This window comes from Tachyglossus aculeatus, chromosome 20 (assembly GCF_015852505.1).
Source record: "Tachyglossus aculeatus isolate mTacAcu1 chromosome 20, mTacAcu1.pri, whole genome shotgun sequence".
Lineage (NCBI taxonomy): Eukaryota > Metazoa > Chordata > Mammalia > Monotremata > Tachyglossidae > Tachyglossus > Tachyglossus aculeatus.
The window spans coordinates 2,276,086-2,291,866 of record NC_052085.1 but is presented as its reverse complement, the minus strand read 5'-3'; the positions used below and the strand labels follow the sequence as shown (position 1 = coordinate 2,291,866).

The window sequence follows — 15,781 nt, the reverse complement described above, 5'->3', positions numbered from 1 at the left end:
AATTTAAAACAATGGGTGTAGACAACTCACTCAAGGAGTTTGGAGAGGAATGGTAGGAGGGAGATGGGGTGATACCTGAAGGGAGCCATGGGGTCAAGGGAAGGTTTTTTTTTAGGATAGGAGAGACATGGGCATATTTGAAAGCAGTGGGGAAGAAGCCATTGGAGAGTGAGCAGTTGCAGATGGCTGTTAGGGAGGGAAGAAGGGAGGGGACGAGAGTTTTGATATAAGGTGTGAAGGAATGGGGTCAGATGCACATGTGGAGGGGGAAGCTTTTGAGAAGAGGCAGGAGATCTGCTCTAGAGATACTGCTGGGAAGGATGGGAGAGTTGAATAATAATAATAATAATAATGATGATGGTATTTGTTAAGCACTTACTATGTGCCAGACACTGTACTAAGCGCTGAAGAGGGGGCCGGAAGGGGGAAGGACTGAGGAGGGGAGAGGATGATTATAGGGAGCTCACACCTGATGGTGTCAATTTTCTTAATAAAGTAGGTGGCCAGGTCTTTGGGGGCAAGGAATGGGGGAGGAGGGGAGACGAGGGGCCTGAGGAGGGACTTAAATGTCTAAAATATGCAAAGTGATGAGAACATTTGCTTAAAAGAAATCCAGTGTCTTAGCAGATCTTAAAAGCAGTAGAAAAAAGCCTGAAACAAGATTTTTTATTTTAAAAAACTCACTTTTAAAAAATTTAGGATTTCCCCCTGCTTTTTTAAACAGTTGGCTCACTCTGTGTTCGGCACGCAGAAGGCTCATTAGCAGCTCCAGACAAACGTTCGCCCTGGGGGATGTCCACTCAACTTTGTTTTCTCTCCAACAAACGGTGAGCAGATTCGAGTATTAACAAAAGAAGATTCTGGCAACTTAATCCTATTGTGGTATCTGCTCCCCTTGAGCGTGGTACCTTCCAGCTGTTGATGGGATGGGGGACACAAGGAGAGGAGATGCTGTGCCGACCACCCCCAAAATCTTTGGAACAGCTGTTCAATGCCTTTGATACAGTTGTTTTAAATAGAGGCTTTCACTCCTCCTAATTATGGTATGCTTGAATGCTTTTTAAAGTTACTGTCTACTTGCAATATCAGAGATGTAGAGTTGATTTAATATAAACTGTGAAATTAAATACTACCCTCCTCTCAAGACAACTACAGATTATAATCAGAAACACAGTTTGAATTGGTACAACCCGGTTCCAGCAAACTGGCTTACAACGTCACTTTGATGAAAATTTTGCTGCTACTTTTAATCCCGAGCAGCTCCTCACAAGAAGCAGGCAGTATTCTCACCCCAGAGAACTCACCACCTCTGCCCAAATATCAGTCCCGGACCCCAACCTGGGAGAGGTCCTGGCCTTTTAAAATAATCCTTCCTCTCACAGGAAGGAATGGAGAAGGGGGGGGAAAGTAGCTGCCCCCGACTCTGCCTATCAATCGTATTCATTGAGTTCTTGCTGTGTGCAGGGCACTGTCCTGAGTGCTTGGGAGAATACACTATAACGGAGTTGGTAGACTTGTCCCCTGCCCATAGTGAGCTTTTAGTCTAAAGGACTATCAACCGTTGCCCTCCTTTTGGCAGCAGAAGTCCCTCAGTTAGTTTGGGAAGTTAGAACTTGCCAAAATCGTCACCATCCTGCTCCTCCTCAACTGCATTTTCAAGTGCATACTGCGTGCAGGGCACTGAACAAAGCTCCTAGAAATGTACAAAAGAGTTGGGAGGCAGGGTCCCTGTTTTCAAGGATCTTACAGACTAGTAGGGGGGAACGACAAGGTCATGCCGCAAGAAACTGACAGAGGTAGGACTAGAATCCAGTTCTCTGACTCCTCTTTCCACTAGGCCATCCTGCTTCTCAGTATAACTCAGTACGCCACATGGATTAGAACATTTACACAGATGACCTCTGCAAAGCTGAATAATCGCTATGTGAAAGGAGGTACTTCAAATCATTAAAAGTGAAAAAATCCCATTTGATTTGACTCTGCCAATGCAAAGCTGTTGAACCAACACATACCCAAAATTGAGGCAGAATGCCGAGAGAAGAATAGTCAAGCAATTACCTAGAATGAGGGCCTACAACCCAAATTCTTTTCTTTCACTAATCCCACTTCATTATTCAAGTATATAGTATAAGTATACCGTACTTTCCCCAGCCCTTAGTACAGGACTCCGCATACAGTAAGCCCCCAATAAATACCACTGATGGATCAAATGATTTAGTGGAAAAGATGGGTGAAGAAATGATAGGGGAAAAACAGCTTAGTGCAGTGAGTGAGGGAGTCTGTACCAATGTGGAATCCTATACTGTGAAAGACAAAAGTTTAGTGAAGAGGCAATATGAGTCACTGTGAGCCAACTGGGAAGAGAGTTATGCAGAAAGTGGGATAAATGGAGATCAGAGGTGAAGGAGATGCGTTCTAATGGGAAATATCGGTGTAGCATTATTTTTTCAATGGACACACCAAGTTTATAAGCTGTTGACTCCAGTTTTTCTGGCATTTATGATCTGTGAACTTTTTAAAAAAATGTCTTTATAAATTGTGGATTTTTCTAAAGCCTCTTATTTAGAGTACAATAAAGACCACGACCCTCAAACCCATTTCTAAACCAAATTAAAATTCAGCTAAAGCTGCATATATTTCAAAGTAAAAATCAGCAATAAACACCTCAGCACCTAAAACTGTCAGTGTGATTTAACAGATGCATTCGGCAGAGATGCGCTTTGCTAATATTGATCCCATTTAGGCCTTATTGGATTTTAGTCTGTCAAAACCTGTCTGGGTCAGAGTCCATTCTGACAACCACAGAAAGGTTGAGGCCCTTCGGTTCAACCTTAAAATATGAACATGCAGTGCGGATTCTCCGAAGACTTTCCCCCAACCAGCGGGAAAATCAATAATCATTTTTTGTGGCTCAGAATCCAATTAACCCTAAATTAAAAGTCTTGAAATCCAGTCTCTTGTTGCAAGAAAAAAATGCACCTTTAAAAGAAACACACCATCATGGTACTTTCATGCTAGTAATCACCTGGGCTTTACAAGCACCTCACCAATTAGAAAGTAAAAATTAAAAATCATTAAAAAAGACTTACGCTTCCTACAGCGCGCATGGGCTTAGTCTGCTGGGAAACTGGCCCACCTGACAGGGATCTCCAAATGAAGTCATCTGTTGTGACTTTCAACTTGTACTTCCCAAGCGCTTAGTACAGTGCTCTGCACACAGTAAGCGCTCAATAAATACGATTGATTGATTGATTGATTGTGAGGTGCGCTGTATGCTCCCAGCACCGCAGTGCCAAGGGTTGCCATTCGTGCCACAGATCCTGGCACTGCTCTCGGAAGTGAAACGGCAAGCTTGTCGTGGGCAGGGACTATGACTGCCTATTGTCGTATTGTACTCACCCAAGCGCTCAGTACAGTGCTCTGCCACAGTAAGCGCTTAATAAATATGACCGAATTGAATTGAGAACCTTTTGAGGTGTGCCGATGTGGAAGGCATATCCTGAGGGCAATGTTTTTGGCTCCTAGAATATGAGTGGGGGAACTGCCTTTTTAATAAGTGAAAAAAATCAATCACATTTTAAAACCTTCTCGCAAACTCGTTGTGGTCAGGGAACCTGTCTTCCAACTCTGTTGTACCGTACTCTCCCAAGCACTTATTACAGTGCTCTGTACATAGTAAGCGCTCAATAAATACCATCGATTAACTTTAAACATTTTACTGTATAATGGAAACAGTTTCCTAATCCTGAATTCATTCTGCCAACTACAAAAGTCCCAAAGAAATCTTGGCAGAGGGAGTAATGGTCATCAACTATAAGTAGTGATTATTTCTAGTGTTGGCAGAAATGTAAGCTTTGATTTTGTTTTTTTCCCCTCACTGTTTTGTCATCAAATATTTTCCAAATCAGCAGTAACAAAGCCCAACCCACTGAAAATCCAGCTGTCACTAACTGCAGAAATGACAAAAACTCACCCAATATTGGAACCAAAACACTTCTCAATTTGGAACAAGAAAACATTATCCACCTTTTTATATATTTCCGCCTGCCACGTGGATTAGAACATTTACACAGATGACCTCTGCAAAGCTGAATAATCGCTATGTGAAAGGAGGTACTTCAAATCATTAAAAGTGAAAAAATACCATTTGATTTGACTCTGCCAATGCAAAGCTGTTGAACCAACACATACCCAAAATTAAGGCAGAATGCCGAGAGAAGAATAGTCAAGCAATTACCTAGAATGAGGGCCTACAACCCAAATTCTTTTCTTTCACTAATCCCACTTCATTATTCAAATTTTTCAAGATCTCAATTTATAGCATGGCAATTAAAAGACGATGATGATAATAATTAAGTGGTGTCTACATGACAGGATGTCAATTGCTGGGGAATTTATTGTTTTGCATGTGAGAAGGCTTGCCAAAGAATCACACTGCAAATGACATTTGGCTTTAGAAAAGACTTCCGATTACTACCGGCTGTTTGGAGACGCTACAGCGTTGCTCCAAATGGAGGAGCTACATATCCAGAAAGGCTGATCAAGGCAACCAAGCTGTTTGCTGTAAAGCAAGAGTGAGTGAGCACTGCAAAATAGGAAAACTATAGCAAAATAGAGACGGTTGCAAGAAATCTCCACCGTTTGCTTACTTCCAATCGGGACCAATGCCAGTAGACCTCCGGAAATCTCCTTCGGGGGAATGGTAATAAAATGTCACTGTCAAGTGCTTGAAAAGGGACAGCCCAATCTACAAAGGGGTGTGCAAATGAAAAGCTAGTGCCTTGTATCTTTTGACTTCTTCAATATGCCCCGATCTGAATCCTGGAAAATCCTAAGAGTGATCACTGATGGTTGAGCACATACATGTAGGTTCAAAAAAACTTCAAAGGGTTATTACAGTTGTTGAGATGCAAGAGCCTTTATTACAGTTGTTGAGATGCAAGAACCTAGCTCTTCCTGACATCTTCCTAGATGCCTCTCTCAACATTCACTATTGACCAATTACATTATATACTGAGAATAATTAGGGGGATGTTGCATTCAGATGTCTTACTTTATGATGGATTGTACCTTGAAATTTGTTGCAAGGTGAAAGGTGAACCAAATTCTTGAAAGGCAGTGCCTACATTGCAGATCATGTGACAGAATTGTCGAGAGAAGCGGGGGAAAGAGACCTGAGTCAAAGCAATCTGCTGAAGGAGAAAGAAAGCAAGAGAATAACAATTAAGAACCTGAGGGGCACAGGATGAGACCTCAAGGGAACAGTTGACCTTTATATGTGTTCTCCAAAACAACTAATTCATAGCACATTAAACATTCTGTGCCATGAAGCTGCTGTTATCGAAATGCTGACGAAGAAAAGCGGGGCAATTTAAAGTAGTGGAGATTAATGTTTTCTGAGCCGCCGCCGCTGCCTGAGAGGGGGCCTCCCAGCATGTTCACTAGCTGGGGTTGTGGTTTCGCCTCCGGAAGCCACGCAGGGGTTGGGATGGGGTGATTGAGAGAAGGCCGCATAGGCTCTGGTGGATCCTTGTCCCTTTTCAGGGACCTGCATCCCCGGGAAGCAAGCCAGAAAGTCCTAGGCAGCCTTGGGAGGCTGAGGAGAGAGCGGGGTAGGATAACCTTTGGCCAACGGGGCTTCCTTAAGGTCGACAAGAAGAAGATGGATTTGCATCCTGGAGTACTGTGGTCTTCCTTTCTCTACCCTGGTCCTAGGAGGGTCATTCTCCCCAGGTCAATTTAGATCGGGGTTTGGCTAGTACCTTAGGGAAAGCGTCTGGGTTTCCAATCTTAAAAGAGTCCTTGAAGTTTTCCTTCCCAAGATCACTGCATGCTCACTGGAGAGAGCTCCCTTGAGGACCAGAGTCCTTCCAGCACAGACGCAACCAAATCTGGGAACTGGGCCACGGATCCTTCCTCAGTCCAAAGTGGGGGATGAAAAGAGCTTCTGCACCTGGCAGTGGGCTGGGTGTTCATTATCACTTAAAAGGGGAAGATCGAAACCCTCCACTGAGCATTCTGCCTAGTCCCCTACCCCATAACACCTGGGGAAGAACAGCAAACAAATCTAACAATAATCCTCTTGAAACTCTTCAAAACCTCCCACTTTGGCCCAAACTAAATCCCAGATTGGCAAGACTTTTTTAACCTATTTTGGACGGCAGAAACTTCATTCCAAAGCCGGCACCAAGTCACCCCGGCATAACAGACCCATGGCTTCCCTGAGGACCATATTATCAGGAGGGTCCAACTCACATTTGTGCTGGATTGGGATATTTTCTGCTTAAGCCTACAAAGATGGAGCAGTCTGTTGGCAAGCTTCTGAAGGTTGCTATTTCTTGACTTTTCTCTTCCCTGTTCTTACTCTCCTCCCACTCTCACAAAGCACAGCAGTGGGGCCCCTCCAGAAACTGTGCTAGGCTACTAATGTTCCTGGGGCCAATACTTGCAGAAAGATCATTTAGAATATATTACACTCAGGAGAAATGGTGAGAAAGTGGAGGAGGAGGAAGAGAAAAATACGCTGGAAACAAAAAATGAAACTGGGAACGAAAGCAGGAATGAAATATCTCTCATTCCTGTATCTAGATCCTGGTTTAAGTTTTATTTTCTTAAATAGCTTATTCTACTCTGTCTAGGGCCCAATTACAGTTAACATGGTAAAAGGCTACTGGTCTTTTACCTTTCCAGTTTTATCCACAGAATATCATTTGCCCCTAAGACTCCACCATAACATTTAGATTTCTTGTGGGGTTGTGTCTTCTATATTTCAAAAGGGAGATTCACCTTCTGACAGCTGAATAGACCAAAGTGTTCTACAAACTCACAAAGCACTTATGTTTTTAGTGGTTCTTCTGATGGTGAGATTGTGTCCATGGGTGTGTGAGGGTCACTGAGAGAAACCTCTGGCACGCTTGTGTGAACCGTGTCCATGAAAACAATCGGACCCTTTTTCGGGTGTTTGGGGTGAGTGGTGATCAGACACCAATTACAACAACTGTGCCCCACACAACTACAAGGCCTTGGACATATGTAACCTTCTAAAGAGGATGTTTAAATGCCCCTACTTACTACTGAATCCAAAACAATTAGATAAGTGTCTTTACTTACGATAGAAGGGCAAGGCCACTGATATGACCATTGAATACAAATATATTTTTATGAAGGAAAATATGAATACACTGATATTTTTATAAGGGCAAATATCAAACCCTTCCAGGTATATTCTGTAAGCACCTGGGTTTAGTACTAATTTTTGATTATATCTTTTAGCACTTATTGGTGCAAAGCACTAAATGGGGAAAGGGTTCAGATATATTACCTAAAGCACAATCCCCAGCGCATAAGGGGTATACAATCTAAAAGATGGGGGTGGGCCAGTGTAGAAGGCCATTTCACTGTGCAGAGCATTGTACTAAGCACTGGAAAAAAGTGCCCAGGTGGGAATTAGACACAGATCCCATCTCTCAAGGGGCTCACAGTCGGAGAATATAAGTGGACGAAAGGATGTGGGCAGGGAGGGAATTCTAAGCCGGGTTTAAATCACTACAGAATAATAATTCTATGTTGGATTAAAAAAGCACATTTTGAGAGCACTCTCAAGTCACTTTTCTCATGTATCCTTATAACATCTTGTGCTACAATCATACTCAGGACATCTACCTAGAGGGAGAACTGGTTGAGGAGGAAGAGGAAGGGAAAGAGAAGAAAGAGTACGGAAAGCACAAGAGAGGGCAAGAAGCACCTCCAGTTACCCCTTGGGACAGCTGCGGTACAGTTCCAAAAAAGATTAAAAAACCCTGACCTGGATAATCAATCCATGAATGATTAAGGGTTGACTATTTGCTGGTAATAGAAAGTCCCTGGTAAAACAAAAGTCTGTTAAAATCCTGTTTACAATCTAGTGTAAACCCTGAGTATTTTGATTGACAGCCACCCTTTTAAGATTAAATTTTCTCTCAATGGCTCCCTAACTAAAATATTACCAAAATTACTTAAGAATGGCAAAGAAGCTTACCTTGAAATCTGTCTACTTTTAGAAACGTTGTTCAGCTAACGCCAAAGTTCTTGGTTTAAGGTATCGGCAGATACAGTTACACATGAGACTAGAAAGAAAGAAACACTCTAGTAAGTAAAATTCCAATTCAAGCAATATCAGAAAATCAACTCTCAAAATTTACATTAGTCATCTGAGCAATGTAAGCCCAGAATTAATTACCTTCACACTGAAGTTTCAGTTATGTGGACTGGCTCTGTGACAAGGATCAACTCATCCAAAACAGGTACATAACCCAAAACTTGGGATTGCAAGAGGCAAATACAATCATTAATATGGAAAAAAAGTAAAGAAACCAAAAGGTGTACAGGACACACTGATCCCATGAGCTAGGCAGCCTTTTTAGCTACACCAAAATCCAGAGATTCAAATTTAATTCACTTTTTGATTTGGGGAAGTGATTAGTTAACAGATGTATGAAAACATTTCAAGTTCCTGTGAATTCAAAGCAAGTTTAGGTTCTAAAAGCAGGCCAGGAGAGTCACAGGCTGACTGGAAGAGAATAATTCATTCATTCATTCAATTGTATTTATTGAACACTTACTGTATAATTATGGTATTTTTTGAAGAGAAGTGAGTAGTGATGTTTTAGGTGGAGCTGGAAGCCTATACGGAATGAGACCAGGCAAAGTCTATGAATTACCCCCATGGGGAGGTCAAAGCATCACTTTCATTTCACCCCGGAATTTCGGACCCATTTGGGGAATCTCCCCAAATTACTCAGTAACACAGTGGAGCATTAGAAACTGAAGCTCTTTCTCTCCAAGTTCAAAGGTTTGTATTTTAAGCTGTGCTCCTCCTTGAACTGTCACATCAACCATTTATAGACTTTTTTAGGGTTCATGTGCTTACAGCGCCTAGTTCCCAAAGAAAAGCAGAACTCTTAGAGTGCCTCTGATTCAGAGGCACTTATAATCAAGCAGTAAAACTGGTTTTGGAGGAAAATAATTACATTTCTTAATAAAATGTTCTAGTGAGATTCCCCAGGAACAGAGTTACCAGGTCAAGTACAATAGACAGAGCAAATTAGCCCACAGAGCCATCCGCTCCCTATTCATTTTGACCTCTGATTTATGACAGTCTGTTAGGAAATAGTTTTGTGAAGGGCCCTGGGGGCAGCTGGGGCAACTGGAAGAATTCGAGCATCACTGGCACCTTCAAACAACGGCTTTTTTCCTCCCATTTCTAAATGCCCAGGGAGGTTTCCGGGATGGTCAATCCAAGGAGCTTTTGAGAGTAGAGACAAAAACAGAATGTACTGCTGACTGCTTACCATAATAGCCCGGCAGACGAAGCTAACAGGAGGGGTGATCCTGGCTGGGTTGAACCAGGCACCACTGTGCTAACTGAAGTGGCCTCAATGTGAAGTTAAGCTCCCTCTGGAGCGTAAGCTCGCTGAGAGCAGGGAATATGTCTGTTTACTATCATAATACTGTACTCTCCCAAGAGCTTAGTACAGTGCTCTGTACACAGTAAGCACTCAATAAATATGACAATGAATGAATGAAAGCGTTGCATACTTTGCACTTTGATTTTCTGGCTGTTGGTTAATGCTAGCGTTGCTGATTTTAGAGGGGAAGTTTCTAGCTGGCAAGAGCTGGGACTATTTTACTTGTTTTTAGGGCGCATTGTTGAGTTCACACAAAAACTGAATTCCATTTGGTTTTGGGTAAGTAAGGAAGTGCAGGAAACAGTCTTACTCTTCAGCAGGAGTGGACAGTTACTTCGGCTGGAGGGCAAGTTATCAGTTTCCCCAAGGCAGGTGAAAGGCCAGCCATTGCGGGCAGGGTTTGTCACTGTTTACTGTTGTACTGTACTTTCCCAAGAGCTTAGCACAGTGCTCTGCACAGAGTAAGCACTTATTCAATATGATTTAATGAATGAATGAAGACTCCTTCAAAGAACTGGAGCAGATTAGTGAAGTGTGATTTCCCCTTATGGAACTGATGTTGTCTTTCCCAATCGGCTGTGCTTCTCTAAATGCTCGGTGATGCTAAACTTGATGAAAAAATTTACTGAATTTGTCAGGTACACTAGCCTATGATTCCCAGGACCATCTCTGTAAAATTTCCTAGAGAGGCACGTCACATTGGTGATCTGCCAGTCCTTTGGAACAAGGCCATCTGTAAAGGCAGATTACAGGCTCGTGCCAAGAGTTCTGCCTCTGAGTACAATTCTTCTTCAAAACTGGACATACGTTCCCAGTAATCCTTTTTCCCCATCAGTAAGTCATCAATTTAGCCAAAAATATTATTTGTGGTCACTACAATTTGAACCAGTTGCAGTGACTTGTCAGTTACATCCATCTATTTGATAAACCAGTTGGTCAGTGACATTTATTAAGCACTTACTGTGCACAGAGCACTGTATTAAGAGAGTATGATTACAGCAGAGGTGGTACACAAATTTGATGTGGGGATCTCTCTAATATCCTCCTCAACAGAGAGAGAAGTGAAGAATTCCATCATGTAACACATAATCTCAGCATCTCCATCTGCCCTGGGCCATTAAATGTTCAAAATAATTATTGATGTCCTGATCTACTGATGGGATCAAAGGTTTTCGGTGGTCTATAGATACTGTCCAATGGTCTCAAAGTGGCTGCCTGCCTTTCTCCTGAGTCTCGAATGATGTGAGGGTCTCCTCCACTGTGTCACCTTCCAATTCCTGGAGCTCGTGACACAGGAAATTCTTCAGGACCGTGGCCATAACAGTATCTGCCGACCGAGGCATCCATGCCCGGGCCTGTGTTTTGCTGGGCAAGGCATGCTTGGGGGAATTCTACCAGAACATTCAGGAGGGTGAGGGGCTGGAGACACTGGACAACAGCACAGAACCACCCAAAGTCTAGAAAATTTCCATATGGAAAGCACAAAGTTGGGACACTGCTCTGCTCAAAACAATGCTAAGAATCCAATGCAGTATAATCATCCCTTTACTTCTTGGCAATGCAAAGTGAACTGCACTGAAGTTTCCCTCCAACTAAGTTCTCTTATTACAAATTTTTCTCTGTCAAAGCTTAACTAAACAGAGGGAAAATGAATTTCAATATTGTATAAATGTGTTATTTATACTTGCTAATGTGACCTTTATTCTTAGAGGAAGACATACACACAGAGTTGCCCTTTGTATTTGAAGATGACAGTGCTGACAATGAGCTCTTCCCCTCTTCTCTCCCTGATGACTGATTGTCCCACTCCCCTCATCTTCCACTCCTTCACTGCTATCGTCCACCCCTCACTTCCCACTCCTCCTTCTTCCTAAGTCTTCCTTATTCTGAAAAAAAAAAACATGCAGGCTTCCTCAATCAATCACCCCATCTCCCCATTCCTGCCGAAACTCCTTGGATGGGCTGAATAAACCCCCTGCCTAAACTTCCTCTCATCGACTCTTTCTCAACCCCTGGCTTCACCCTTTTCACTCCACAGAGACCCATGTTCACCAAGGGCCCCAGTGACTTCCTTCAGGCTAAACCAGTGTCCGAATCCTGCCCAGTTTCCTGGCTGTCTTCAGTGTGGCTAACCAACCTTCCTAGCCTCCTCCACAACGGTTAGACCCACCAGGTGCTCTCCCAACTTCTCCGAATGCTCCTTCTCTGTTTCATTTCCTCGATCTTCAATGTCTCCTCACCCTTTAACTACGGGTGCCCCACGTGTCTCAGCTCTGGGTTCTCTACATTCATCTTGCCCAGTGTTTATTCTCTTGGGATAATTATTATCATATAATAATAGTGGTATTTTGTTAGGCGCTTACTATGTGCCAAGCACTAACCCCTGGGGTAGATATAGTCAGATTGGACACAGTCACTGACCCACATGAGGCTCACTAAGTAGGAGATAGAACAGATATTTAATCCCCATTTTACAGATGAGGAAATCGAGGTCCAGACAATAGAACCCAGTTCCTCTGTATCCCAGGGCACGTACTCTCTCCTTTACGCCACACCACTTCTCTGGGATGCTCACCATGGTGTCAGGTATCCTTCCTAATCGACACCTCACCCGCTTTACAGTTTCATCTCTTCTCCTGCCTCTAGGACATTGCTACCTGAAAGAACCAATAGCATCTTAAACTCAACATGTCCCTTAGTGAACTCATCTTCTCTCCCAAACCTTACATACTATCTATCAAGAACACCACTCTTCTCCCATATCCAGAAGCTCGCAATCTTGGTGTCATTTTTTATCTTCTCTTTCCCTTCATAATAATGATAATAATGGTGGTATTTAAGCGCTCAGAATGTGTCTGGCACTGTACTAAGCACTGGGGTGGATACAAGCAAATCATGTAAATGTACACAGTCCCTGTCCCTCCTGGGGCTCACAATCTTAATCTGTCATTTTACAGATGAGGTAACTGAGGCACAGAGAAGTGAAGTGACTTGTCCAAGGTCAAACAGCAAAGTGGAGGAGCCGGGATTAGAACCCTGGACCATCTGACTCTCAGGACCGTGCCGTGCTCTATCCACTATAACATGCTGCCTCACCTTTACTATGACCCCTTATTTCAAGGCCTCATTATCTCCTGGCTGAATTAAGGTAACTACCTCCTTACTGGAGTCTTTCAAAAATTCAGTACCATGAATTGGTCCCATTTCCTCCTGTGTCATGCAGAGACCTGCAATTTACTGTTCCCGGGATTCTGGTGGAAAATGCCAGTCACTGGACAATCAGGGGCTCCTCAAATTATGGGGCTTACACATCGGATACCAGGCAGTACAGGGGTTTCAATAAGGGTTATGTCAAACGCTCATTAGACAAACCTTAGCAGTTTCTAACGGAAATCTTTTTGGTCAACGGAAAATATTTGATTTTCAGGGAAAATTCATTGGGGATTTGGGGGGTTGTTTCTTCTTCTCCAGAGAACAAATGATAATGCATCACCTCCAAAACATGAGAGAGTCTGGACCCAAGCCCAAGTTGCTTCTTCTCAAAATTTGGCAGCTCCTGCTGTAACCAAATCTCTGACAGCTATTCTAATGATCTTGGGAGGCTAATTCATCAAAACTCCTCAAAATTCCTGAAAATCATCTTAATTAGGTCCAACAATATGAGAAGTGATGAGAATAATATGGTTTTTTTTTTCAGAAAATATGACAAAAATATAAAAAAGATATGGCTGTCAGGTCTAATAATCAACTGGTGTCTGGTGTCCTATATTAAGAACACCAATCAGAACCCAGCCACAAACACCCAGATTCCTGGTGAAAGACAGTCAGTGAAACTCTTTCACTGACAGCCACTTACACAACAAAATGCAGGCACACAGTTACTAAAATAAAACAAAAATATGGCTTTTATTCATAGCCTGCAAGGTCATAGACCAAGCCTAACTTCTGAGGTTCTACTCTCCTTAAATGACAGGCAAGAACAAGTGAGGTTCAGCTTGAAATGCCTGGGATTGATTAAATTCAGTCAAAAGAAACTAAGTGGGGGTGACAGTGGTGGGGAGGGAGATACTTCAGGTGGTTTCACAGCTGGAATGTTTGTACCTGACTCACTCTGGGCCAAGCACCTCAAAGTGATAAATCAGCAAAGTTTGCATCTCATGGATGGCAGGGATGAAACTCCCTGAAGACCTAAACAGGATTCTGTCTGGAAAAAAAAAAGATCTTCACCTTATTATTCTAGCAGTCTTTTGGGTAGCACGACAGTTATGGCTGAGACACTGGCAGAAGTGTGGCACGTCCCCTGAATTACCGGTATATCTCGGACTTCAAAATCATTTTCTAAAGCCTTCTTGAGGGTTAACCTTCCTGGCTGTGAACTGTTCATTATCATTATGCACTCTGCAAATGTAGTCCAAAAAAATACAGCTTATATAGCCTTAACTCTGTCGAAAGTGTGGGACTTTGGGTAAATGGATAGAAATGCTCACCCCCATGTAGGCCTTAAGGCCACCTCCTCACTAGTGACCTACACATCAGATGCCTCGTAAAACTTTTTATTTTCAGAATAACTTAACTGGGATCCAGTTAGAACCTCTGGAGCCTAACCAAATGGAAAAATTAATGCTTTTTTAATGTGGAAGCACTTGAGACAAAAATGTTCCAAAGCTTTTCCCTGAGGCTCTCAGTAAAATCCTTTTCCCTCCCCATAAGTCTTTCCCTTATAGTACTGAGAGCATGAGGCACCTTTCACATCTGAGGTCTCTAACCTACAGATTCTGCTTCACAGGAGTTTACGGTATGTATCCTTCTGACACTGTAAAGTTAGGCTACCAACAACTTTAAAATCCTTGCAAGTTTTGGTTAGTCTCTTCAAGAACCTATGGTCCCTAAAAGGAGCCCAATAAGTCCAAATGCAAAAATTAAGAGCTTAGTTTGAAAGTAATCCCAACTGGCAGTTAATCCATAGCCTCTCCCACGGAATTCCACACTACGTGGCCGAGGCAACCGACTGCTGGTTTAGGGTGTCCGCCCCAGTTGCGGCAGACTTAGACCTCCTCCCCTCCACCTGGACGGTGCTGTCAAGTGGGGGGCAGATTGAGGCCCTTGGGAGTATCCGAGACCAGACGGTGATTGCTGGGAACTCCCCCAGGAGGAAGTGAGAAGGCAGGAGTTGCGTTTGGGCAGATTTCAGTACACCCCCTTCCTCGGAAAGGCAACGGGGAGAGGGTGGGAGGGGGAAGGGCAGCCAGGTTTCCATGGCCAATGACCCCTCCCCTCCTGCAAGCTGGTGAGTGAGTCTATGCTGCCAGCCTTGCAAGCTTTGCAGCTGCATTGTCTGATCTGCTGTCTCAGACAGTTTCAGAAAACCTCAGTAACAATCACAGCCAGGCCCCCATGGTAAACATAAATGAACCCACCAATAACACCATCTCGCTTTGGGAGGCAGGGGGAGAGGGGTTATGGGGTTGGGGAGAGGAAACGCCAACCCCACATTACAATGGATTCTCAGGGTACCCACTTGCTTTTCAGACACGGTTAGGTTGTGACTCTCTGGCTTTTGGGTCCAAGTCATTCTGATGATATAATTCGAAGTGGAGTAGCTAATGGTTGACTGCTTTCCCTTCTCCAAGAGGAAAAACCTACGACGAGGAACACTGGGAGGAGGAAAGAATTTGAAAAAGGAAAAAGAAGATGGTGGGGGGTGGGAGGGAAGGACAAAAAAATTTATAAATGCATCCTCTTTTACTGGTCTTCCTTTCCAATCTTTTCTGGGGCAAATGGGAACGAATCCCCTAAGAATAATAATAATAATAATCACAGTATTTGTTACGCGCTTAATATGTTCAAACCCAAACCAACACAACCTGACCAACTCATGAGCAGATAACCCCAGCAGAGCAATATGTCAGCATGCAGGGAAACAGGTACAGGGAAGGGTTTATAATTCACAAATTGGTGAACCCAGACAACGCAGTTTTATTTTCCCCATGAATGGCTGGCTCTCTTTGGCCGGAGACACCCCGGTTTGTGGTGCCTGGTTCTCCTGGCACTTTACTGCAGATGCCCCAGATAGGAAGTCACAATAAGAATAATAGTAACAATAATAATGGTATTTGTTAAGCACTTACTATGCGCCAAGCATTGTTCAAAGCACTGAGCACGGCTCTAAGCGCTGTTCTAAGTCATGGCAGACAGGTCAAAGTCCACTGCATCCCTGACAGTATTGCACACTGGCTTGCTAAGGAGTAACAGGTAGAGAAAGTCGGCCATTCATAGGGCTCTCAGTTACTGTCAGCCATCTGAGTTAGTTTCAAAGGGGAAGAAAGGAGAACTCA

The 15,781-nt window shown here is 43.3% G+C and overlaps 1 protein-coding gene across 4 annotated transcripts in view; it reads right to left on the bottom strand.

Moving 5' to 3' along the window:
* The window catches only part of WASF3 (WASP family member 3), an 88,267-nt gene that overhangs the window by 26,329 nt on the left and 46,157 nt on the right, over window positions 1–15,781 (bottom strand). For 3 of the 4 annotated variants that reach the window (XM_038761745.1, XM_038761746.1, XM_038761744.1), the window contains 2 exons: window positions 8,018–8,105; window positions 5,071–5,192 (listed from right to left, as the gene is read on the bottom strand). In XM_038761745.1, the coding sequence (XP_038617673.1) occupies window positions 5,071–5,138 (68 nt within the window). In that variant the 5' untranslated portion in view covers window positions 5,139–5,192; window positions 8,018–8,105. The remainder of the gene's footprint in view (window positions 1–5,070; window positions 5,193–8,017; window positions 8,106–15,781) is intronic. The other variant, XM_038761747.1, reaches the window with a different exon arrangement.